This window comes from Protobothrops mucrosquamatus, unplaced genomic scaffold (assembly GCF_001527695.2).
Source record: "Protobothrops mucrosquamatus isolate PMUCROS unplaced genomic scaffold, P.Mucros_1.0 scaffold3, whole genome shotgun sequence".
Taxonomy (NCBI): domain Eukaryota; kingdom Metazoa; phylum Chordata; class Lepidosauria; order Squamata; family Viperidae; genus Protobothrops; species Protobothrops mucrosquamatus.
The window spans coordinates 2660521-2688003 of record NW_015386390.1 but is presented as its reverse complement, the minus strand read 5'-3'; the positions used below and the strand labels follow the sequence as shown (position 1 = coordinate 2688003).

At 39.3% G+C, this 27483-nt stretch overlaps 1 protein-coding gene across 1 annotated transcript in view; it reads left to right on the top strand.

Moving 5' to 3' along the window:
• Positions 1–27483, top strand: part of WDFY3 (WD repeat and FYVE domain containing 3) — a 117889-nt gene that overhangs the window by 27127 nt on the left and 63279 nt on the right. Inside the window, exons 11-22 of the mRNA XM_015832379.2 lie at positions 1104–1561; positions 3402–3485; positions 11536–11716; positions 12580–12794; positions 13611–13723; positions 14849–15080; positions 16598–16698; positions 17903–18121; positions 19081–19262; positions 22223–22454; positions 24689–24849; positions 26209–26320. Of these exons, the coding sequence (XP_015687865.1) occupies positions 1104–1561; positions 3402–3485; positions 11536–11716; positions 12580–12794; positions 13611–13723; positions 14849–15080; positions 16598–16698; positions 17903–18121; positions 19081–19262; positions 22223–22454; positions 24689–24849; positions 26209–26320 (2290 nt within the window). The remainder of the gene's footprint in view (positions 1–1103; positions 1562–3401; positions 3486–11535; positions 11717–12579; positions 12795–13610; positions 13724–14848; positions 15081–16597; positions 16699–17902; positions 18122–19080; positions 19263–22222; positions 22455–24688; positions 24850–26208; positions 26321–27483) is intronic.

The following is a 27483-nucleotide window of genomic DNA, read 5'->3' as shown; positions in this document are numbered from 1 at the left end:
GGGTGTGGCTCATTGGGTGGGTGTGGCTGCAGTGGTAACAGCAGACTGGGTGGGACTAAAAAGTTCAATCAATCAATTCCAACTTTGCAAGATCTTTTTTTTCCCCGCAAGAAGTTGAAATTGACGGATTGATTGAACCTTTTTTTTTGTATACGGCGGCGGAGGCCTAAAGCGAAAAGGTTTTTTAAAATCCAGCTGAAGGCCTAGGACTGGGGCGACGGCGCGCGTGCCCACAGAGAGGGCTCTGAGTGCCGCCTCTGGCACCCGTGCCATAGGTTCGCCACCACTGATCTAGCCTAAGAAAAAGAAGGACTAGGAGTGACATAGCAGGGTTCCAGTATCTAGTGGTTGCCACGAAGAGGGAGTCAACTTATTCTCCAAAGCGCCTGAAGGCAAGACAAGAAGCAATGGATGGAAACTAATCAAGGAGAGAAGCATCCTAGAACTAAGGAGAAATTTCTGGACAGTGAAAACAATTAGACAGTGGAACGGTTTGCCTTCAGAAGTTGTGGGCGCTCCATTACTAGAGACTTTTAAGAAGAGATTAGACAGAACTTTTCTGAAAAGGTACAGGGTCACATATTTGAGCGGGAGATCGGACGAAAAGACCTCTAAGATCCCTTCTAACTCTGTTACTCTGTTATTCCTAATTAGAATATGTTTTTATAATAGTTTAGAAATGACTAAGAGACAGTATTGGCCAGGATTGAGTTCTGTAAATTGGAAACTTAGTTTGTGGAGTTCACTGGATGACTTTGGCCTTCCTTCCAAGATTGATAAAATGAGCATCCAGATTGTTGGGGACCATATGCTTTTATAAACCACTCAGAGAGTGCTGTAAAGCACTATGTAATGCAGTGTTTCTCAACCTTGACAATTTTAAGGCATGTGGACTTCAACTCCCAGAATTCCACAGCCAGCATTGCTGGCTGGAATTCTGGGAGTTGAAGTCCACATGCCTTAAAATTGTCAAGGTTGAGAAACACTGATGTAATGGTATATAAATCTAAGTACTATTGCTTTTAATCTGTCAGCGCTTAGATGCATCTAAGAAAGCCTGTGCTTCTCTTATTCATACTGCCATATTTTAAAAATCTATGTAGGCCTTGCTTTCAGTACTAAAGGAGAGCCATCGGACGAGAACAGTTTTCCGGAAAGTTGGCGGATTTGTATATATCACCTCGTTGTTGGTTGCCATGGAAAGATCCTTATGCTCTCCACCCAAAAATGGCTGGGAGAAAGTGAACCAGAATCAAGTCTTCGAACTACTACACACGGTGCTGTGTACCTTGACCGCAGCCATGCGTTATGAGCCGGCCAACTCACACTTCTTCAGAACTGAGATCCAGTATGAAAAGCTGGCCGATGCCGTAAGGTTACTCGGCTGCTTCTCAGACTCCAGAAAACTAAGCCCTGTGAATGTCTTCCCCTCCAACACCCAGCCGTTTCAAAAACTACTGGAAGATGACCTCATCTCCATGGATACCATCTCGCCCACTTTAAAGCACTGCAGCAAACTCTTTATTTACCTCTACAAAGTCACTACAGATTCTTTTGACAGGTATGGTGTAGACTCGCAATAGAGTTCTGAATATTTGGCTCTATCACGTCTCGTGTCTGTGATGCTTCCCTAGTGTAGCTTTCCACAAGCATTCAAGTACGTAGGCATTTCATAGCCATGATCAAAGGCCATTTGTTTTGGGGTCTTTGGTGCTGTGTGAGCTTGGTTGTTTGCTTACAGTGCATTTTTGTGCACTGATGAAGTTACCTAGTAGGGTAAAGAAACGTCCGCAAGAAAATCAACCAAGCTCAGAAAGTACCAGTTCAACCCTGAACCACAAATATTCTCTTCTATTGGTGTCGTGTGTTTTGGAAGATTGAAATTTGTGTCATGAATACAGTATTAGTCTGGAGAAGGCTAACTTAGTGCAGTGCTCACTCTTTTAAGATGAATGAGGGCCAACTATTTTCTTTAGGTCCCAGCTCTTTACTGCCAAATGATTTATGTGTCTGTCTGTAATCTCACGTTATAACTACACTGCATGCACAATTTACAACAGGGAATTGTATTGGAGTAAGAATTTGGTTTTTTGTAATGATTCTGTGTGTTATCTGATGTTGACAAAGAAAGATAGGGCTTCTGTAGGAGAATAGTTGTCGAACAGCAGATAGTTTTGCTGAAGTAATACTTTTGTTTTTAAAAGCTTAGAAGTGCTATTGTCATATTTACTGTACCTATAAAAACATCATTTATTCATACCTCTGGATTCGTCCAGAAAAACTACCTTCTAATTTAAACCTTTGTTTATTCTTTTTTTGGAATAAAACAAGCAAACAAACCAACTTTTAAGCCTTTGTTTAAAAGAGGGTTTGTTTGCTTGTTTTATTCAGTATTTTTTTTAAAATCACAAATCAACATTGGACCCATTTAAAAGCAGGGCCAAATTCGTACTTTAATATATGAGTTTTAAAGGCTTTTGGAATTAAAATAATGCTTGTTGGAACATAGGTTATTTTTGCAGTATTTAAGAGCATTTGAAGCATTTGATTTCTGGAAATACTGGTATTCTTACTAGAAATTGATACATTTAAATATACATTATTGTACTGTTGAATACAGTACATTTTTTCATTGTTTTTGATGGAAAAATTGAGCTATAGTAGTAGCATTTTGAATTTTGATGCTATTTATGTAGCATATATTGTCATATTAACACAAAGACCCAGACATAGTGACAAAGGCAGGGAATATTTAATGTCTAGTCATAACAACATTTAACTATTCCCTTAATTGTAAGTCTATGTGTAAATAAGTTATTTTTCACTGATGATGGTTGATTTTTAAAAAAATATCATACACTGAAATCTTCGTACTTAAAGTATTTTCAGATTTCTCAATAATTGGTATTCTCTGATGCTGAAATTTAAGGAATCTGGGCTAAAATTGTTGCATAAGTATTTTTTTCCCCCTTTTGTTGTTTCCTCTTATTCACATCTTTCTACTTCAGCATCTTTTTTTTTTGCAGACTTCCTACTGTATTATAGACTACTGTATTAGTCCTAATTATGAAACTCTAATAGTATCTGCTTATATTATGTGTACTAAAAAGTGATCCTCTTGTTTTCTTTTTGACACCCTAAACAATCCATGATGTCACAATGGGAAGAAGCAATTGTTAACAGCTCAGTCTAGCAATTCAGCATTAATGCAAGAATCATTGTTAAAAATGAATTTGCTTATTCTGTGTCTTTGGTAGTTTCCTACGTTTCATTCTGTTTTCGTTTGTTGAATGTTTTGTCTTCTTTTCTGGTTCGTGAAACTGTAAAACTAACCAAGCTTCCAGCCTCCTGTTCTCTTTTCTAACTTCTCTCTGTCCCCTCTATGTCTGTTTTGTCTGTAGTCGTGCTGAGCAGATTCCTCCTTGCCTGACAAATGAGTCTTCTCTCCCCTCTCCTTGGGGCACGCCAGCTTTATCCAGGAAAAGGTACTGGTCCTTTTTAAACAGAAGTTGTAGCTGAAAAGGTTGGGCTCTTACCTTCCCCACACTGAGATCTTGTCTTTCTGTGCTCCTTCAATTGTTTTTTTTAAACTTTCTCTAGAGTAGGGGTCTTCAAACTTGGCCCTTTTATGACTTGTGGATTTCAACTCCCAGAATTCTGGGGAAGTCCATAAGTCATGAAAGGGCCCTAGTTTGAAGACCCCTGCTCTAGAGTAAGGCTCTTATTATTGAGTCCACAAAACAACCGTTAACATATCATGAACTTCCGTAACTGTGCTCCTTGCTTTTTTTCTGTTTTATGTAATGACTCTGTCTGCATTTAATTTAACTGACAGATTTATTAAAAGGAGGGAGGGAGGGAGGGAGGGAGGGAGGAAGGAAGGAAGGAAGGAAAGAAGGAAGGAAGGTTGAACATTCAGATTATATTTGATCGGTTAGAAATTAAAGCAGTGGAGTCAGGCAAGCTATTCATAACTACAGGTAGTCTTTGACTTATGACCATTTGTTTAACAATGGATCAAAATTACAACAAACTTAAAAAAGTGACATATTACCTGTCCTTGAAGTTACGACCATTATAGCACCTATGTAATTGCCATTTGGGTGGTTAGCAACTGGCTGGCATTTACAATGGAGGCAGTATCTTGCAGTCAGGTGACTGTGATTTGTGATCTTCCCAGCTGACTTCCGACAAGCAAAGTCAATTGGGGAAGCCAGATTTGCTTAACAACCTCTTGATTCACATATGCCAGTGATGGCGAACCTTTTAGAGACCGAGTGCCCAAACTGCAACCCAAAACTCACTCATGCATCGTCGGGTGCCGGGTGGGTGTGGCCCATTGGCTGGGCGTGGCCCATTGGCTGGGCATGGCTGCGGTGGTAATGGCAGACTGGGTGGGACTAAAAAGTTCAATCAATCAATTCTAACTTTGCAAGATCTTTTTTTTCCCATGAGAAGTTGAAATTGACTGATTGATTGAACCTTTTTTTTTTTTTTGCACACGGCAGCAGAGGCCTAAAGCGAAAATCGGTTTTATAAAACCCAGCTGAAGGCCTAGGACTGGGGCAACGGCGTGCGTGCCCACAGAGAGGGCTCTGAGTGCCGCCTCTGGCACCCGTGCCATAGGTTTGCCACCACTGACATATGCAGTATTGCAGGCTAATTCTGCTGACGTCCGACTGCCAGCAGTTTGGTAGCTTAAATCTCACTGGCTCGAGGTTGACTCAGCCTTCCATCCTTCTGAGGTCGGTAAAATGAGGACCCAGATTGTTGGGGTCAATATGCTGACTCTGTAAACCGCTTGGAGAGGGCTGTAAATTGCTATTATTCATATAACAACTGTGGTAATATGGTCACAGAATCAGGCCTGATGATTCGTTTAACAACTGTTTCACTTAAGAGACTGAAATTTCAGCCCCAATTGTGGCTATAAGTCAAGGACTACCTGTAAGTTCAATTTATTTCAGTGGAGCTATGCTACCGATGTCCAAGTCTGGTCCAAACTATTAAGATTATTGAAATTTCACTAATTCTTCTTAGAGTTTGAATAGGAATATTGCAGAAATTTCACGAGATTTGGAAATCTTATGAAACGTCACCTATTTTTAATTCATTTTGTTTGCATCTGTTTCATCACACAACATTGCACAATGGTACCAGGGGCACGAAAAGGTTGCAAATCATACTTTAGGATTAGCTAAACAGGAAATGTCTTTATATAAAAGAAAAAGTTAGAACTGAGATTCTGATATTAGGTAACATGTATATGGAATCGTCTCTGAGGTCTGTTTTGATTTTGCAGTTTTATACAGGTAATCCAAGATTGTCAAATTGTATTCAAATATTTTTTATTGCAGTTGAACTTCCTTTGGATATCACTACCCCTTGAGCACAAAATACAGTTTCTTAACTCCCAATTCTCCAAAATTAAAAACAAAAAGTAGAGAATGGGACATAATGAAGCTGATAAATTCTGTCTGCCATCGTATTACTGTATATGGTCTTCTAGACCAGTGGTTCTCAACCTGTGGGTCGGGACCCCATTTGGGGTCGATCGACCATTTCATGGGGGTCACCAAGCAAGGCTGTCCGCCATTTTTTTTGTCTGCCATTTTTTCCCTCTTTTCCGGCGGGTGCCTTACCTCCCTTGGGCTGGGCCAGCTGGTGGTCGGCCTGCTCCGTCTCTGCCGCTTGCCAGCTAAGCCTTGGCCGGCACAGGGGGCGGAACCACACATGCGCGGCGCTCCCGGGCAGGGAAAGTCCTCGACTTACGACCGGTTGGGTAGTCCTCGACTTACGACCGGTTTAGTCCTCGACTTACGACCGGTTTAGTCCTCGACTTACGACGGTTTAGTCCTCGACTTACGACCGGTTGGGGTCGCGGCATTAAAAAGGTTGAGAACCACTGTTCTAGACATTCTGCTTTCCTTCTACTGATAGGTTCAGTCTGGAAAAATATGGGTCCTGGGACCCTATTTAAGAAATGCTGGATATGTCAAGAGTGTTATAAATACTTTGGATCAATTCTGTTTAGAAAAATAGATGAACTCAAAGATGAATATTCATAATAACTACATAATAGTTGAATGGGCATAAATTATTGCCCACTATTTTCTATTTCCTGCACTTTTGTTCTGTAATAACAGCATTCACCCCCAACTGAGATTTAAATTAGATCACCTATTACATAAAACCTGACATTAATTGGGATTGTCTTCAGTGCAGACATGTAGTGAGTCATGAATATTTAGGTGAAAAACACATACACAAACCTGTTGTGATTTAAATAGAAAATCCCTTAAATGAGTGTATCTTAAGCCAGTGGTTCTCAGGCTTCTGACTTCTGTGATCTCATAAAACAGTAAACAATGCCCCTCTCAAATTTACAACTAAGGCTCAAATTCTAATGTTTGGATGAGGGAGAAATTAAAAACATACCATTTTCAATCATTACTTTTTAATCTCTTTGTCTCAGGACTTCTGAAACTTTGCAGACTGTAACTGTCCATGTAGCAGTGGTTCTCAACCTGTGGGTCGGGACCCCATTTGGGGTCGATCGACCATTTCACGGGGGTCGCCAAGCAAGGCTGTCTGCCATTTTTTTTGTCCGCCATTTTTTTTGTGTCTGCCATTTTTTCCCCCTTTTCCGGTGGGTGCCTTACCTCCCTTGGGCTGGGCCAGCTGGTGGTCAGCCTGCTCCGTCTCTGCCACTTGCCAGCTACGCCTCAGCCGGCACAGGGAGCGGAACCACGCATATGCGGCGCTCCCGGGCAGGGAAAGTCCTTGACTTACGACCTGTTGGGTAGTCCTCGACTTACGACCGGTTTAGTCCTCGACTTACAACCGGTTTAGTCCTCGGCTTACGACCGGTTGGGGTCGCGGCATTAAAAAGGTTGAGAACCACTGCCATGTAGGGTTGCAAAGACAAAATGAAGGGCAAACTCTTGTGGGAGTTTTGACAGTGTTCCCACTTGCAATAGGGGCAAATGTCTATAGCTTGGGTGTAGGATGAGGCTGAAGGTTTGTTCTCCGAACTTGTGGGTTGGTTTCCGAACCTTTCGTTACCAGGCTGGGTAACATCTTCAGTGGAGTTTAGGTGATGTCAGTGTCAGTATTCTTCTGTTTATAAGGGCTTCCGGTGTGAGTGTGTCAAGTGAGGGTCTTGTGATAGGTCGTCTGATGGGTCAGGTGTGAGTCATCAATAAGGGCCTTGTGATGGGTCTTTCGATGGGGAGGTTACATCAGATCAGGGTCATTGGGAGGTGAACTGCTGGGCGGGAAGGGGGGGCTCGTGTGGGTTGGTTGAGGGTCGATGCTGTCTCTGGTTAGCTGTGTGGTTGATTTGGATTCTCGGGTTCGTAGGCTGATTGTAGGTCAATGTGTCTGTTGATGGAATTGTTCCCACCTTCTCTGCAGAGACAAAACTGGAGCTTTGTCCAAATGGGTGGCTGCTTTGCTTTATGATAGATAGACAGACAGGACTGTAAGTTGCTTAAAACCTTGTTGAGTCCCAATCCACAAATTGATAGCCCCCTGTGTGGCAAACTGCATGTACCTCCATTTAGAAATATTCACTCGTGGAAACTTTCACTTTAGTTGGTGAACATACCTAATACTCCTTCCTCCTCAGATTTTTCCCCACAACAACAATCCTGTGAGGTGGGTTGGGCTGAGAGAGAATGACTGGCCCAAAATCACCCAGCTGGTTTTCATGCCTAAAGGTGGGACCTGAATTCACTGTCTTCTGGATTCTAGCCTGGTGTATTAACCACTAGACTAAGCTGGAAAGTTTTTCAACAACTCTTAATGAGTTATTTAAATAAATAAATATAATAGTAGTAATAATAGTAGTAATAATAATAATAATAATAATAATAATAATAATAATAATAATAATAGAAGAAGAAGAAGAAGAAGAAGAAGAAGAAGAAGAAGAAGAAGAAGAAGAAGAAGAAGAAGAAGAAGAAGAAGAAGAAGAAGAAGAAGAAGAAGAAGAAGAAGAAGAAGAAGAAGAAGAAGAAGAAGAAGAAGAAGAAGAAGAAGAAGAAGTAGTAGTAGTAGTAGTAGTAGTAGTAGTAGTTAGAGGTCATCTAGTCCAACCCCCTGCTCAGGCAGGAAACCCTATACCATTTCGGACAAATGGCTGTCCAGTCTCTTCTTAAAAACTTCCAGTGTTGGAGCATTCACCGCTTCTGGAGGCAGGTTGTTCCACTGGTTAATGTTCTAACTGTCAAATAAAAGTTCCCAGAAGTTTAAAAAGTGTTAAAGAAGTAGATATAGTGTTACTTTGAAAGTCGAGTGCATCCTTAATAAAACGTATTATTTATAATTTTATTTGTTAAATTTATTTCCTCTCTGTGGTGCTACTCTAGGCAGCTTACAATAATAAAAGGGGAGGGGGGATGAAAGGAGAACATAAGCAGAACAGAAGTAAAATAATAGGACCTATAAAACAAACAATGAAAAAGGAACACAACTTGAAAATATATCAGTATTGTATGATAACCAAAAAGATGGATGGATGGATGGAGAGCAGAGAGCTGGGGGGGGCTGGGAGATGGGGTCTGCTATCAATACAGAAGCCACCTCCAGTGTGGAACTCCCATTTAATAAATATTTCTCTCTGTGTGAGCAACCACTGGCTTTTTAAAGTACTACTTTCAATGCACTAAACTCTAGGACAGGGGTCCCCAACCCCCGGTCCGTGGACCAGTGCAGGGCTGTGGCATGCCAGCAACCGGTCCGCACAAACAAGCAAAGCCCCATTTGCAGGATGCAGGCAGCAGACAAAACCATGCACTCTCCGGTCCGTGGAAAAACCTTTCTCCATGGAACCGGTCCCTGGTGCCCAAAAGGTTGGTGACCTCTGCTCTAGGGGACCACACAAATGGCCAACACTTAACAAAATAGGGCAAGGGATCCGACCATAGAAATGATAGAAATCAGAAAATGCCCCTTATGCTCTTGTTTTACCTAAAGGTTCAAAGAGTAGACCCAGTGATAATTCACATGACACAAATAATTTTTTTTCACCAATTTTTTGTTTCACCTATTCATTTCGGTGTAAGTCAAATGACTACTTGGTAAGTTATTGTAATGTTGGAAGGGAGGTATTCCCCTGTCATTGGCTGCAGATAAGCCAATGGCTGTTAGTGATCTGGAGGGTGAGATAAGATGCCTCAGTTTTCCATCTTGCAGAAGATGAGTTGCTCCATCAAGTTACCATGTAGATGTGAGTTAATACAATGTCACTGTGTCATTTACCCTAGAAACACCCACATTCTTGAGGATGCGAGATGTGCAATACAAGGGAGATATTGCCAGTCAACCATAGAGCATTGATCTTAAAACTTAAGATGTAGATTGCCCTTAATCAATAGGAAGTGCATGTACACCACGGAGCAAACTGATTGTGTTGTATTCATCCAGAACATTGAACAGCCCACAGACCGACTTGCTTCCTCTTGCCTCCAGTTGTTATTGGCCATTTATGGATATTTCTTTTCCCTAATTGTCTTTGAACCTAGGTCTTTTTGTTTTCTCTCTTTTTTTTCCTTTTCTTTCTTTTTATCAGTCATAGTTTTGCTTGAATGAAAGCTTTGTGATCTGGTTTGGTTTTGTGATACAAAATGCAATTTCTAGTTTCCCCCAATATTTAATATATGCTGACTATGTTGCTGATAGAGGCAAAATAGAAAGAGTGCAGTACTCCAAACTTTTATGATGATGATGCAAAGTGCACCAGCAGAGGACAGAATCAGTTTGAGGTTAATACGATGCCATCAAATTGGGCTCCATTGTTAACGAATGTATGGGCAGGTGATTATTTACAGAGCAAATGTTTTATTTCTTTAGAGGAAACTATGTGTGTTAATTCAGACAAATTATGGTAACCAAAAACGACTTCATTACCCTGTCTTCCCCCCCCTCCCAAAAAGCACCTAACCAAAATTAGGTCAGTGCTAGGCAGATGTTTTGTTTTTTAAATTGAGATATACACTATCTTTTATGGCTACAATTCCCAAGTTTTCCCAAGTTTTCACTTAAAATTGGCAGGAATTATTTTGAGTTTTCAGTACACCTAGTTACAGGCTTTCTGATGACCACATGTTGCTGAACCCTGAATGAAAAAGTGATAGGACTGGCATTTATTTGTTTGTTTGTTTATTTATTTGCATAATATTCTGCGACAGCTAACTGGATAAGATAACTTTATTGTCATTTTTTTTTACTGTGGGCACAACAGCACACATCAAAAATGAAATTTAGTTGCCCGCTCTCAAAGTGAAACACATACATGACACACACCTAAATATACTATATACAACGTATGTATAGACTCACACCTCTACATATACATAACAAATAAATATTAAATACTGTCCATCTTGAATATATAACGGAATGAGGAAGTTTGAGAGTTCACAAGGTTAATGCTGTATGGAATGAAACTATGGATTAGACATTATAGAGCTATGTGTACAATAGTGTCATCTAGTATAATATGATCATATCCTATAGAAAGAGGTGCATAAGCTATGTAATTCTTCATGGTATTGACCACAGTTGACACCAGAATTTCCATTGCTAAGCAAGGCAGTTGTTAAGTGAGCTTTGCCCCATTTTACGACCTTTTTTGACACAGCTGTTAAGCGAATCACTGCAGTTGTTGTCAGTCATGTGATAATTGAGACGGGTTTCCCCCATTTTGTTTGTTGAAATCCAGCCAGGAAAGTTGCAAATGGTGATCACATGACCCTGGGACAGTGCAGCTGTCATAAATACGTGCCAGTTGCTTCCTGAAGTGTGATCACGTGACCATGGGGATGTTGCAACAGTCGTAAGTGTGGAAAACAGTCATAAGTCCCTTTTTTCAGTGTTGTTGTAACATTGAATGGCCCCTAAACGAATGGTTGAAAATCAAGGACTAAATGTATATTGGTTGTGCTCAGTATATATTACACAGTATGGGAATGATGTGCAAGCTTTCTTTTCAATCCACATTAATAAAAGAAAAATTCTCCTGTCCCAAAAGTACTTTTTCCAAAAGGCAACTGGACTTTCTTGGTTCTTTTTCTTTTTCTCCGAAAACGTTTTGCTTTTCATCCAAGAAGCTTCTTCAGTTCTTCAGATGAAAAGCAAAACATTTTAAGTCCAATTGCCTTTTGGAAAAAGCATCTTTTGGGAGAACCATGACCTGGATGATTGAGAATATCTTTAGACAAGAAGTCCTCTTGTTATCAGACAGGTTTATAGCTCATCTGGACTAGCTGACATATCATCATTAGGGCAAAAATATCTTCTGGGGAAAAAAAAATATTGCTGTGATGTTTGTAAAAATAAGAGAAAGAGCATATTAGCATGGGAAAGAAAAATGTAAGCTATTTGTAATAATACAAAGAACAGTGCATATTAATAGATGAAGTGTATGGTTATTCCAGCATGTAAATATTCAGTACTTCATTAAACTCTTTGGAGAAGAGTCTAATGCGGAACGTGCGTTAAGGGTTTGTTATTTTTCCTTCTCACCTTTAGACAGGCATATCATTCAGTGTCACAAGCGTCTTCAGTATTCCCTTCCAAAAACGCCACTGATGCGAAGTTACACAAAGGAACTCTACTTCTGCAAAGTCTGGATGCTGTCATTATCCATCCTGGAGCTATGCTGGCTATGCTGGACCTTGTGGTCTCTGTTGGGTCAACTACACAGCCAGATGTGAGTCTTTATTGCTTTACTGTGTATCATTCTAATAGTTTCTATAACCCAGGGCAGGGGTCGGCAACCTTGGCTCTTTTATGACTCGTGGACTTCAACTCCCAGAATTCTGAAAGTTGAAGTCCACGAGTCATAAAAGAGCCAAGGTTGCTGACCCCTGACCCAGGATTTTTCAATCTTGGCCACTTTAAGATGTCTGGACTTCAACTCCCAGAATTCCCCAGCCAGCATGATGTGAGTTGAAGTCCACACAAATTAAAGTGGCCAAGGTTGAGAAATACTGATATAAACATAGTGAATTTAAATCTTGGGCTATATTTTCTGTCTGGAATCTGATAAGACTACTAGCTCGGTTTATTGAAAGAAAGTCTGTATTTTGGTTGGTACCTGGAACAACGTGGTTACACAATGGCATGATGCTTAGAGCAGTGCCCCCCCCCCAACCTTTTGGGCACCAGGGACCAGTTCTGTGGAGAGAGATTTTTTTCAACGGACCGGAGGGGGTGTGGTTTCACATGCTTCCTGCATCCCGTGGATGGGCTTCGCTTGTTTGCACAGACCAGTTTCTGGCATGCCACAGCCCAGTGCTGGTCCACGGACCGGGAGTTGGGGACCCCTGGCTTAGAGGAAAACAGACTAATCTTCCCATTGGTTTTCCCCAAAACATCTCCTTCCAGGTGTTGTCCTATGTATTTTCAGTTTGTACTGGGAATCTGCCTGTTTTACGCCGAACTAATGTCCCTAATGCTGGTGACCAGCATAAAATTCCCATTTCTGATCTACATCTATGGTTCAAGTAAGAATGTACAGTTTAGTATAATATGCAGTATTCAAGTACAGTGTTTTTGCCTTATGTGTTATAGCACGCACTGGATCTCCAGCTTGCAGTGGCCAACATCTTGCAATCTCTTGTACATACCGAAAGGAATCAACAAGTTATGTGTGAAGCTGGGCTTCACGCTCGTCTTCTGCAGAAATGCAGTGCTGCTCTTACGGATGAAGACCACTCTTTGCATCCTCCTCTCCAAAGGATGTTTGAAAGGTTGGCTTCTCAGACATTGGAACCAATGGTGCTGCGGTAAGTGAGAAAGTTTGGCTTACTTCAAGTTATCATTCAGAACCGGCCAACGAGCGCCATCATTTCTCTCTACTTCTCCACTTGGTGTAGTTCCTAAAACTACACAATAAAGTCAAGAGATCACATGGATGCTCATGAAATAACAGCTAGTCCTCGACTTACGATTACAGCTGAGCCCAAAATTTCTGTCGCTAAGCAAGACAGTTGTTAGGCGAGTTTTGCCCCATATTACGACCTTTCTTGTCACAGTTGTTAAGTGAATCTCTGCAGTTGTTAAGGTAGTAACACGGTTAAGTGAATCTGGCTTCCCCATTGTCTTTGCTTGTCAGAAGGTCGCAAAAGGTGATTATGTGACCCCGGAACACTGCAGCCGTCATAAGTATAAGTCCGTTGTCAAGCGTCCGAATTTTGATCACCTGACCATAGGGTGCAATGGTCGTAAGTGTGAAACATGGTCACGAGTCACCTTTTTCAGATCACTAAATGAATGGTAGTAAACTGAGGTCAACCTGTATGCATAAAATGATTGCAACTTTTCTATTTTGCTTAGATGATTTGCATTCTATTTGATGACAAAAAGTACGCTATAAATGTTATAAATAAGCAAAATAACAATAGAAGAATAATTTTAACTGACGTGTTTACACGCAGTACAGACTTGACACTTTTAATGTGCTTTACCTTGATTAGTTTAAGTTTTTTTTTCATTAAAGAGTTCAAGTGAAAGCCTTTAGATTAAGGGATTAAAGATTAAAGTTAAAAGCAATACAGAGTAATCTGGAGCTTCCCTTTATTTTCCTTTCCATTTTTCTTCAGGGAATTTTTACGTTTGGGAAATCCTCTGAATTGTGGAGCCTGGGATAAAAAACTATTGAAACGGTATCGTGTACATAAACCGAGCTCACTCAGTTATGAGCCAGAGATGAGAAGTAAGTGTTCAAATACTAAAAAAGCGTTTGGGGTTCTTTCTTAAAATCCAGTAATTCTTTGAGCAAAATTTAGAATGAGTGATAATGAGATTTGCTTGTATTGTTACAGAGGCCTTTTGGAATAGTAATAGAAAAAACTGATTGAGTACAATTCTAAAAATTATCAGAGAAGGAATCAGAAGTAACCCACATTATTACAACGTGGTGTCTCTCTTTTAAGTCTTTCTAGGGATTTCCATTTCAGGTCTATGTATTCACTTTTGGTAACAACTCTATAATTTAAGTTCTCAAAGCATCTTCAAAATCTGATTTCAAATCATAAATAGAATAAAGCCTGGATAATAACAGTACTGTATATCTGATACTTACAACTATTATTGTAGATAATAATAGAAAAGCCGCATACTTTGATTGTGATTAAAAGACTGACTGTATTACGGCTACATTTAATCCAGTGTCTTTAATAGCTGAGGTTTACTTAATCATTTCTATTTCAATACAAGGCTAGTAGAAAAAGATTACTCATAGCGGGCAGAACGTGGCTAAACTGGATTTAGGTAGACCTTGTTCTGGAAATTAGAATACATTTGGATGCTACTACGTGTCATTAAGATGTGCAATGGCTGATAGGTTGATTATGTGCCAGCAAGTTGATATTGTCTCTTAATGACCACATAGATTTTCTTTGACAATGTGAGAATTAACTAGAAGAAAAATAATAAGATTTCATTCACAGTCCAATTAAACCAGCATAGGATTTGACTCTTTTCCAGTGAATGATTTCATTGGCATTTCATGGGTTAAAATTTAAATGCTTTCAATTACATAAATTGCTTTTGGTTCTTTTGTCTATTATGGATAGCCTTGACTTTTATAACTTCCATTATCATTTTGAGGACTGATTTTATAATTGGTCTAATCATTTTTAGAATCCTGTAAGTCCATTGCTGATAGCTCATCCATGTAGAATCCGTGAATCACATTTTATTCACATTATGTGGGACTTAATATCGCTCAACAAACCTATTTTTTTTCCTTTCTCCATTAGCTCAACCTCCTCCTTTTTTCACATTTGCTATTCACAGCTATTCTTTTTACAGCTTTTTTTCTTAATTCCTACTATAGACAGTATGGTGACATCAATGGAAGGTCTTGGTACTGACTGTGTGTTCAGCTTACACGAAGACACCCACTACAGGATTAGCAAGAGCCTTTTGAAGCCAGCTGAAGGAAGCACCGTGCCTTTGACAAGAGTAAAATGTTTGGTTTCTATGACAACCCCACATGATATTAGACTTCATGGATCATCAGTTACGCCTGCATTTATTGAATTTGACACTTCTCTTGAAGGGTTTGGGTACGGTCTTGCAAAATCTTTTATCTTAATTTATTGTTCTTCATGGATGTTTAAGTGAGTTGTTTTGGTTTTTACAACCATAAAATGTGACATGGAAGGCTGCTTTTGATGTTGCACATTCTTCTGTAACAAAGTTTAAGTTTGGACCACCCCACAAAGCATTACTTTTTATGTGTTAGAACATTTTTTCCCCAGTAAGAATGGCCCTTATATCTAATTGTCTAAGTCTGGAAAGGCACTTGATGATCATATAAAGCTCAATATATTTCATTATATGGTCTATGGAAATTGCTTGGATTTTTGATGTACTGGTCCATAAAGAAATTTAGATTGTAAAAGCGTAATGTGAGTTTATAACCTTTTTTGTATTTCACATGCTGAAATATTGAATGATCTCCTTAGAATATTCTTATTCCTGTCTTACAAAAAAAGGAGGTAGGATCCTTGGACGTAATTCTAGCTCACATCAAAATTGTGACATAAATCCACTGTGTCTTCATTGTGCCATCTTTTTGTGTGAATCTTCCCTTCAACACACACACACACTGACTTTGAATGACGTAACTGTATCTGATTGATGTTTCCCATGGTTTGTTAATCTTGGGCCTTATTCAAAGAACATCAGCAAGTTTTTTCCAGTATAGAGACAAATGTACCATCAAACAGGAGGTGGAAAAACAAATGGCAAATGTCTCCTGACATTTGGAAATATTTATGGGAGGCGGGAAAACATATTTTGGGTCCAATAAATGGAACAGTGATGCAAAATGATGAGGGAACATCATGCATGTGGGTGCAACTGAGAGGATGGATGTTATTTATCAGTTTTGAAGTATGACAGTTTTATTTTAGGCTTACGGTAAAGGTTCTATCATTTCCCCCTCAAAATGCAAGAAAACCATGCAGGCAATTTTGAGCAATTGTGGTGGAGAAGGTCCTCTGGGCCACAGAAAAGGAATTTAGGGGCTTGTCTACAACCTGGAAAGAGCAGGTTTTCCATCACTGCTCTTAACAGTGACATCTAGGAAAGCCCCAATATGATATTTATTCCTATTCCTCACCATGTTTGTGCTTCAGAGAGTGTTTCTACGATATTAATTTTTACTTATTATGTACTTATGATCTCTTTTGAGGATTTGTGTGTCTGCGTGTGTGTCAGCATGAGTGGGTATGAGTGAGTACCACTATTCTTCAATCAATCTGTATGTGCTGGCATTCCCTGGTTTGAATTCCTATCGAAAGCTGAAGGTTAAAGGCCATTTTTGTCTCTTACTCTAAATAGGGATTTCAACATTTCTATAGGTGTTTGTCAAACTTTCTTAAATGTTTGATTTATGAATTTTTATCGGTTTTTAGTAATGTCTTGATGTTACTGTCATCAGTCCAGATAACTAAAAAAGGTCCAGATAACTAAAAAAGAGCTAGCTTTTGATCTAATTTACTGTGGATAGTTTATTTATTGTTTATTCATTTATTGTTCAGAAACTGTTCCTAATTCATTCATCTCTTTTTCATAGTTGCCTGTTCTTACCTAGTTTGGCACCTCACAATGCACCAACCAATAATGTTGTTACTACAGGTTTGATTGATGGCACTGTAGTCAGTGGAATTGGAACCGGTGAGTCCTTGGTTGTCGCCCGCTTAGATCAGGGGTGGGAAACTATGGCCCTTTTATGACTTCTGAACTTCAACTCCCAGAATTCCTTTAGCCAGTCATGCTGGCTCAGAATAGATGTGTTCTATTCTGTCTTAGATAGATGTGTTTTGTGTATTGTTTTCTGAGATGAGAGTAGTAGTGTGAGATCTTAATTTTCACATTTTGTATATAACCTCATACTAGGACTTGCAGATGTATCCTTGTGTCAGGATAGTATATATCCTGCAGGATTTTGCCTTCATGAAATTGTTTTACCAAAACTGGGTCCAAGAGATCATTCTGTTAAAAACTATATATATAGTTTTATATATAATTGTTTTGGTAAAACAATTTCATGAAGGCAAAATCCTGCAGGTTGCTAGTGTTCCATTATATTGTAAGAAGCATAAGCAGAGAAAAAATGACAGAAGAGTTACAGCAACTCAAATTAACTGATTATTAGAGTATAACTGAATCCACTAACAATTGGGTGAATGATTTACTGTAAGGATTTTATGTGATGTAAATCACTAAAAGCGTGTAGAAAATGGGTTGTATATAAATGGAAGGAAGAGAGGGAGGAAGCTTTCAATACATTGTGTCAACATTTCTTTTCCCTTCATACACTAAGAGAAAAGGGGAAATAATATAGGAAAATGTTTAGTGATTGGCTGCAAGCAGTTGAAACAAATAACAAGTCTCATAAACCTTTTTGTGATTGAATATATATGTTGTTCATATCACTTCTATATTTACTATTCAATAGCAATCAGGAAATGTGGGCAGTGATTCCCAGATACATTAATGCATTATATAATTTTATGTCCCTACATATTTTATATTTGTTTGATGTAGATAAGATTATTATACTAATGTATTATTTTTATATAATCATGTATAAGTAATCTTTTTATTTTTACTACTTCCAGAAATTCATAGTATCCAACTGTGTAGACAGCTGCAAGATTAAAATATTTAAGCTAGATATGTAAAGAATTTGGAGAAAGAGTTAATAGATAATAATGATAATGGTAATGATGATGGAAGGGACCTTGGAGGTCATCTAGTCCAATCCCCTGCTCAGGCAGAAAACTCTATACCATTTCAGACAAATGGCTGTCCAGTCTCTTCTTAAAAACTTCCAGTGTTGGAGCATTTCACAATTTCCTGTCATTTTCTCTTACAGGAGAACGGCTTTTCCCACCTCCATCTGGATTAAGCTTTTCAAGTTGGTTTTGTGTGGAACATTTTAGCACAGCCCCAAATTATCATCCAATCAGGTTACTTACAATTGTAAGGCGGGCAAACAGCTCTGAACAGCACTATATATGCCTTGCTATCGTCCTTTCAGTAAAAGACCGAACACTTATTGTTTCAACTAAAGAAGAACTGCTTCAGAATTATGGTAAGAACCAGTCTGCCTAGAGACATTACATCAATTTTTTTTTCACTTTAGGACAATCAAGCTTCATTTTGAAATAACATTCCTGCTCCAACAAACTATGATGGGTGGCATGGGGGAATAAGCGATGACCTGGAACAGTAAGGTTGTAAATTTGAAGTCTTAATTTGTTGAGTACCCTGAACTTCCAATTATTGAAATCAAACCCAAATATGATGAAGAGGTTCTTCAGCTGATTTTCCCCCTTCCACTACAATAACTTAAAACAGGTAGTCCTCAACTTGCAACCAAAATGGAGCTTGCTGTTCACGGTCGTAAGTCGTGATGGTTGTAAATTAGGTCACCCACACGACTGATTCAATTTTATAACTTTCTTTCCGCCAAAAAAAAAAAAAAAGGAACTGCAAATGACTATAAATCCTGGCCAGTCACATGACCACACAGAGAGTTGGCTGAAGGAACTTCAGAACTGGGTTGTAAGTTCTGAGGAAGTCTGTCATAACTTTAACCAGTCGCTAAGCGACCGGTCATAAGTCAAAAACTACCTAGTATGGCATTGGAGCCAAATGTAGCTTTTTAATGTTGCTAGTAGTGAAAGATAAATACCTGTGATTCCATTCCAGATGGCTTGCGTAGTAAATGAAAATGGATAGTCTATTAATATTAACATACATTTATTAATTTATTCTAATGTAGTCTTAACTTTGACTCTTTTTTGTATCTGGTTCTTTGTTGTGATGGTGTACTGAATGCAAACATTCAAGTGGCTAACTGCTTTGTACTCTGAATTTCTAATGTTTTCATTTGATAAATTTAAAGCCAAATTAGAGTACCAGACTCAGGGGCTATTATTTTAAAGGGAATTGTGCATACCGGGACTGTTTCTTTCTTTTGGGGGGGTTGACCGTTGCCAATATACCTTTGGCCACTGAAACTCTCACCCAATCTTCTTTTGTCTCCAGCTGATGACTTCAATGAGGAATCATCCTGCTATGAGATTCTGCCCTGTTGTGCTCGTTTTCGTTGTGGTGACCATATAGTGGAAGGCCAGTGGCATCACATGGTTCTGGTAATGAGCAAAGGAATGCTGAAAAATAGTACTGCTGCACTTTACATTGATGGACAGCTGATTAATACAGTAAAGGTAATTCAGAATCTATAGCACCTACCCTTACTAGAAAAATATATATGATAGTATATATTCTCAAGTGCTGGTGGCAGTTGCTTTATGTTGCTTCAGGGACGCAATGGCTTAGCAGTTAAAGACCCTGAGCTTGTCAGCTGGAAAGCTGACAGCCCAGGTTTGAGACCCAAGCGCCATGTGATGGGGTGAGCTCCCGTTACTTGCCCCAGCTCACCTAGCAGTTCCAAAGCATGCAAATGCGAATAGATAAATAGGTACCACTTCGCTGGGAAGGTAACAATGTTCTGAGTGCCTCATTGTATAGTCATGCTGGCCAGATGACCACAGAAGTGTCTTCGGACTACACTCCCTTGACTACGAAACAGAGACGAGCATCCCCCCCTAGAGTTGGACATGACTTGCCAGGGGAAACCTTTAGCTTTTATATTGTTTCACTTCGTAATATTAAGTTCATGTTTGCCAGGGGTTTGTGTGGCAAGCCCAGATTTTGTCAAAATGACAAAACGTGCATGGTGATGTCACAGTGCCAGCTCTATCCCTTAGTACTTGCATGCGACATCAAAGTCCTTGTATCATAGGACCCATGATGATTGCTATTCATAGGAAGAGGGAATCTGGCTTTCTGAAATCAAAGCTACATTGTTTGGCCATATCTAAAAAGATTTCTTATGTTCTTCATGCTGTTATTTTTGGTTCCCTAGTCCAGAGGTAGGCAATCTTGGCTCTTTTATGACTCGTGGACTTCAACTCCCAGAATTCCTGAGCCAGCCATGCTGGCTCAGGAATTCAGGTTCAAGTCCACGAGTCATAAAAGAGCCAAGGTTGCCTACCCCTGCCCTAGTCCAATTTGAAGAAGTGTTGCTTGCTCCTATCCTTATTCTTCAAAAAACAGAATGGACCTGTGATTAAATGCATATGTTAAATAAAAGACATCAGTGCTTAATCCATATTAAATTGAGCGTCTTCGAAGAATATCCTAGTCTGGAAAACCATAACACATTTAGAAGTGACATAAAATTAAGTAGAAAGCCTAAGCCAGTGTGGTGGTCAAATATAACAATATTGCAAAATGTTTACAATAAACATTGTAGAATAAATAAAAACTGATAAAGCTCAACTTAGTCTAAACCCATACTGGCATCTGGTTTGCCTATTTCTTGTAAAAAAAAAATGCAAGGGACCAACACAGTGCATATGAAGAAATATTCTAACTATGAGATGAACTTCAAAGAAACTAAAACAGTGGCTATAATTGCTTAATACTGTAGTATGGTGTGCAATGTTGTTGTGCAATGTTGTGCAACATGTTCTGAATATTTAAAAATGAATAGAAATGAAGAGAAGATATACCAGAACAGCAGTAATAATTATGTGAAATATGAGACATGATGTGAACAGATGTTTTCTTACGCATTTCTGAGAAATGAAAAGTTTTGTTTGTAGTTCTGCGGAGCTAGTAGGGATACGCTTATTATGTAGTAGTTAGAACAACTTTTTTTGCTTTAAGAACCCCATAAAATCTCTCTATGTAAGTTGAGCCAGAGTTACTGCTCTGGCTGCCAGAATTTCCTGTCCCAGTGTCCTGCAAACATGGAATTAATAGCAGTAGATTTTTTTTAATGCCAGCATAAAGACAATTGGCTTTCATTTCCTTAGGATGTTTCATCCAGCTAGGTATCCTTGTATAGCAGGGGTCTTCAAATTTGGCCCTTTTATGACTTGTGGACTTCAACTCCCAGAATTCCTCAGCCAGCGGTGCATCGCTGGCTGAGGAATTCTGGGAGTTGAAGTCCATAAGTCATAAAAGGGCCAAGTTTGAAGAGCCCTGTTGTACAGCATGTGGAATGTTAGAATCAAAAATAGACTGCATCAGCCACTAGCAGGCCATCCATATCATAAGCCTAATTCACAAGAAAAATAGGAGAGTAGTAAATATCCAGTTTTTTCCCCATATACAATCCATCTAAAAGAGCTTTTGGGAGGGTTAAAGAACAGGTTGTTTAATGCTCTAGATATGCAATTGGGACAAAGTCACAGCTTCTTCTTTTTTTCCTGCCTAGTCAAAATTGAAGAAGGAAGAATTTGATTCTTCTCCTCCACTATCTTTAAGTAAAAGGTGTCCCATGCCAATGGGTGAAATAGAAGAGGGTTATCCATGCTAATCCAATCAGGAGAAAACCTTGCCTCCTGTTACTCCTTAGGAGAAATGAATGATCTCCCTAAAAAGTAACAGATTAGATGAAATATATCAAAATGTGTAACAGAGGGCACCGTAGGAAGAGAGCTGACAGAGCTGGGGTGCGGAGTTAAGTGCACCATCACTTTAGAATCATCATGTTACCACAAACGCTCTTAAGAATTTCATTGATCCTTATCTGCCACCAATTTAGTATTGAACTTTAGTTGATCAGATTCTTGTGTATTGTGCTGCAATCTTACAAATGATTCTGACAGGCACCTTGCTCCTTCCTCTCTTCCAGCATGAAAATGAGGGGGCGCAGAATACTGTGGGTGCCACCTGGGGGGAGGGGTATATATAGAAAACTACCTGTATGTCTTATCCTTGGTGGTATTGTCTGGGCCAAAAAAATAAATAAATTTCTCTCCTTAAATACATCTGAAAGTACAGATATGTTTGTACAGTACATTAACCCTCTTTAATGCAGGCTTAATACATGAAGATTTCCTCAGATTAAAAAGCTTATAATTAGATTATGTATATTTTTAATTGGACAGGAGCCTGAATAAACATTTGCTTTCCTTTCTTAGCACATAGAAATGTCAAAATAAACTACATATGGTGCTAGTTCTGCTGATTTCTTATGTACACAGAGCAGGATGGTAGAAAAAAAAACTAGATGGTTTGGTGGCGGCCTATGGGGATTAATCATAGGTAGAGCATGTAAATTTACTTGTCTATAGAATAGGTGTCATAGTCTTGCATTAACGTATTTTTACAGTTTCACTATATTCACAGTAGCCCTGGCGGTTCAAGTTGTGCCAATCCACCAATAGTTAGTACAGTTTATGCCTATGTAGGCACACCGCCTGCCCAGCGACAGCTCTCCTCACTCGTTTGGCGATTGGGACCAACCCATTTCTTAGAAGAAGTCTTACCTCCATCAAGCATTAGCACAATTTATGAACTTGGTCCAAACTATGTTGGAAGTTTCCAAGCGGTATATATGCCTTGTAAGTAAAACAAATCCTAATTTAAATGTCTTTTTTTAAAGATTTGACTTTTTTACAATTTTTCTTCCCCCCCCCCCCCCCAAAAAAAGCACAGTATCTTGATAGTATTTTGAAAAGGAGCAAGAAGCTATTCCTCAAAAATATTTTAGTTTGGGCTTCAGGATAAAAAGTGGAAGATGTACAGAAGATAGTTTGATCCAGAATCTACTTGCTGATTTTACTAGGTGTAATGCCGAGAGGCTTCTGAGTAAACGGGTTTGAAAGTGTAATGTTAGTTTTTCTGAGATTATGTGGAAAACAAGATTTTGTAAATTATTCTTTATAATAACAATTTGAGAAGTGTTTCTCAAATAAACAATCTTTCACCTTTAATTTTTTTCTCCAGAATGTTATCTCTTTCTTAATTTGCTCCTTGGACTGAGACAGCTAATCCATTTTCGAGATTGGCATGAAGAGATTATACTATTGTTTTGGCCTGAATCTTAAATGTTTCTAAAGTGAAATATAGGAATAAGATTGATATTTTGACCAAAGGTCTTACAAATTGCATCTACTAGAAACTGTGGCCCTAAATATTTGAGGTTGATGCATTTGGAAGTATTAATAAATTTAGTTAATACTTATGCACTGTTTTAGGGTGCTTTTACATATCATGCTGACTGACTAAATGCAATCTTCAGGTTTATATGATGGGCTTTGTGTGATGTTCAAATCTGAACCAAATTAATTAAAATATACCTATTTCAACATTGCAAGAGATTGTTTTCAACGGTTATAACTGCTGCTTCCTATAGTCACAACAACTGCCATCTGTGCACTTCACAACCAACAACAGAAGTAATGGAAAACACAGCAGTGAGATTGCAAATTTCAATCACATAACAATGTCTCACCGAATGACCACTGTAATTTGCTTAACGACAAAGTGGAAGTTGCTTTTAAGTCCAGTGTGCTCACTTAGCAACTGGGGCACCTAACTATGTTGCTAGTCCCAGTTGTGGTCAGGAAGTGAGGACTACGTATAAAAATATGATTTGTTTAGGTTTTCTGTATGTCGTTTGAATTTAGATGTTAAGATGTTAAGAATTAACCACTTAGGTTTTGCTCTTCCAATCTGCAGACAGATAGGTAGATGAGAGGAGTGGGTGCAAAACAGATGAATTAAGACAAATATACATGACCCAGGATAATGATGCAAGATGGAATTGAATCTGGGTCTGTCATTGGGACCAGAGATTTACTCTTCCCATTCTTGTGTCTCTTCTAGCAGTTCTGCCTTGTTGGGAGAGGACAATATTTCATACACAGTCCCTCTAATTGTAATTGGGCCAACCTACTGCTGGAGCTTTGTTTTTAATGAGGAAAACTACTGAGCCATTGCAAAACAGAGTAGGGTGAGACCAACTGGAAAGGAGGGAAATTTGCAACTCATTTATCATAGCAACTAGCTGTATTGTTAAGGCTGCATGACGTGGATAAATTTTATCCATTGCTAAGCAACTCTTAGAATTTACATGCAAGGAGGGCAACTTGTTTCAAAGTTGTAATTCCTGTGAAGTTAAAAGCTATTACATTTGTGCTTATAGTAGCAAACTAAATACTGGATAGGATAAATATTTGATTTGCTTTGGAAAGGGTTTTCGTTGCTATTACTGACTGGGTCTTAGGCTAAATATTTCTCTCTAACCCAGTGGTGGCGAACCTATGTCACGGGTGCCAGAGGTGGCACTCAGAGCCCTCTCAGTGGGCACGCGTGCCGTCTCCCCAGTCCTAGGCCTTCAGCTGGGTTTTATAAAATCTTTTCGCTTTAGGCCTCCGCTGCCGTGTGCAAAAAAAAAAAAAAGGTTCAGTCAATTTCAACTTCTCGTGGGAAAAAAAAGATCTTGCAAAGTTGGAGTTGATTAATTGAACTTTTTAGTCCCACCCAGTCTGCCGTTACCACCGAAGCCACGCCTACCCAATGGGCCACACCCACCCAATGGGCCACACCCGCCCGGCACTCGACGATGCATAAGTGGGTTTTGGGTTGCAGTTTGGGCACTCGTCTCTAAAAGGTTCGCCATCACTGCTCTAACCCATAATTCTGCACTATAACTATATTGCAAATAGAAGCTAATTCTAAAAAATTCCTAGGTATTCCCAATTGTGGTGAAATTTGGTTTAAAGATTTCATCTCATCTGGTTTATAATCTATATTGTATCACCTCACAGTGAAATGACTCTTTTGTTTGAAGGTAAAGATTCCAAAGCAGAAGGAATCAGTCCATCTCCAGTGTCATTGGTCCCAGAGGAGAAGGTTTCTTTTGGCCTCTACGCGCTCTCTGTTTCCTCACTGACAGTGGCAAGGATTAGAAAAGTTTATAACAAATTGGACAGTAAGGCCATAGCCAAGCAGGTAAGCGGAAAACTTTTTTATGTATAGCTTGTTCGTTTTCGGTATTGACTCAACAAACGTTGTAATGCTCAACTTTGGCCATCAGTAGACCTCACACTTTATTTGATAACACGAGACAGACCAGATTGGCAAGCATCTTTTATGATAGATTGTCCTTGTATATTGGGTCCACTCACGGATACATCCAGGTTAGAAGATAATGTGCACAGCTAAAGGTTAACAAAGAACAAATAAGTATTTAGTTCCTAAGTATTATTTATTAAGAAAAGTTATATGGCCACCCAACTCACTCTTGGTGACTCCAGGTGGTTTAAAAAGTGTTTTTTTTTTGTTACTTCTTTTATACTTTGGAGGGACGAAGTTACATGAGTTATTGCAGCTAACTTACACTTTGGAGTATTCCAGTGGATGCTGGTATGGTAATCTCATATGATGTACAGGTAATCCTTGACTTACCCACTTTGTCATTTGAAGTTACAATGACACTGAAAAAAGTGACTTGTGACACATACAAATCCCCGTGGCCACATGTATAAAATTTGGGTGCTTGGCAACTGGCATGTATTTATGAAGTTGTGCTGTCCTGGGGTCATTTGATCACCATTTGTAGCCTTCCTAGCTGGCTTCCGACAAGCAAAGTCAATGGGATAAGCTAGATTTGCTTAACAACGACAGTGATTCTCTTAACAACTGTGGCAAAAGGGTTGTAAAATGAAGCACAACTCACTTAACTGTCTTGCTTAGTGATGGAAGATTTGGGCTCAGTTGTGGTTGTAAGTCAAGGACTACCTATAAATATTTCTATAATAGAGGTACATAATGGGAGCTGCTCAAAGGCAAATGGCTTATGAAATGACCAGAGAGAGAAAGAGAGACTTTCTAAGAGAGGCTGAGAAAATTAAACAGCCTATTTAAAGGCTGTGTACCAAAAAAAGAGAGAGGTTGTTGATTATTTGCTTCTCCATAACGCATTCTACTTGATGCTACATCCTCTCACAGCTTTTAGAAATGAATGATTCCCATTAACTGTAGTTTTGGATTTGAGAGTTAGAAGCTTGGCCTAAATGATGACAAGTGTCCACAAAGTGTTTATCTTCAAGCTGGGAAAATTAAAGATGTTTGCCAAACTGTTTCTGATATTGTCCAACTGAAAAAAACGTTTCTTCCATTTTACAAGGACACAGTTCCATTTTACAAGGACACAGTTCTTCTGTTTGTGTTAATCCCAGAATCATACCTAACCTTTTTTCTCTTAGACTTGAGGAGTTTGTTTTTCTGCCAATCTGTGAAAATGCTCAAAATATATTGTTCCTATAAATTCTGTCTAAACAAAGGGTTTTTTTTGTTGTTACTCATTAGTTAGCTATTTCATCTCATGAAAATGCCACTCCAGTAAAACTGCTCCACAATTCAGGAGGACATTTAAATGGACCTGCGCGTACCATTGGTGCAGCTTTGATAGGATATCTGGGTGAGAAAACATTGAAATAAAATGATACATGTTTTGTATGATGATTACTCAAGTATGTAATGTTTCTTCAGTCTGTTATATTAAAAATTATTGTTCAGTATCAATTAATTAAGGAGGGCTCATTCAGTTGCCAAAAATTAAATATGAGCCAGCAGTGTGCTGCAGCTGCCAAAAAAGCCAACACAGTGCTAAGCTGCATTAACAGAGGGATAGAATCAAGATCACGTGAAGTGTTAATACCACTTTACAATGCCTTGGTAAGGCCACACTTGGAATACTGCATCCAGTTTTGGTCACCACAATGTAAAAAAGATGTTGAGACTCTAGAAAGCGTGCAGAGAAGAGCAACAAAGATGATTAGGGAATTGGAGGCTAAAATATATAAAGAACAGTTGCTGGATTGGGTATAGCTAGTTCAATGAAAAGAAGGATTAGGGGTGACATGATAGCAGTGTTCCAATATCTCAGGGAGGGAGGGATATCAAACTATTCTCCAAAGCACCTGAAGGAAGGATAAGAAGCAATGGATGGAAACTAATCAAGGAAAGAAGCAACCTAGAACTAAGGAGAATTTTCCTGACAGAACAATTAACCAGTGGAACAACCTGCCTCCAGAAGTTGTGAATGCTTCAACACTGGAAGTTTTTAAGAAGAGGTTGAACAACCATTTGTCTGAAATGGTATAGGGCCGTGATGGCGAACCTATGGCACGTGTGCCACAGGTGGCACGCAGAGCCCTCTCTGTGGGCATGCGTGCCATCGCCCCAGTCCTAGGCCTTCAGCTGGGTTTTATAAAACTTTTTTGCTTTAGGTCTCCGCCGCCGTGTACAAAAAAGAGAGGGTTCAATCAATCAATTTCAACTTCTCACAGGAAAAAAAAGATCTCGCAAAGTTGGAATTGATTGATTGAACTTTTTAGTCCCACCTAGTCTGCCGTTACCACCGCAGCCATGCCCACCCAATGGGCCACACCCACCCGGCACTCGACGATGCATAAGTGGGTTTTGGGTTCCAGTTTGGGCACTCAGTCTCTAAAAGGTTCGCCATCACTGGTATAGGGTTTCCTGCCTGAGCAGGGAGTTGGACTAGAAGACCTCCAAGGTCCCTTCCAACTCTGTTATTCATTCTATCCTATCCTATCCTATCCTATCCTATCCTATCCT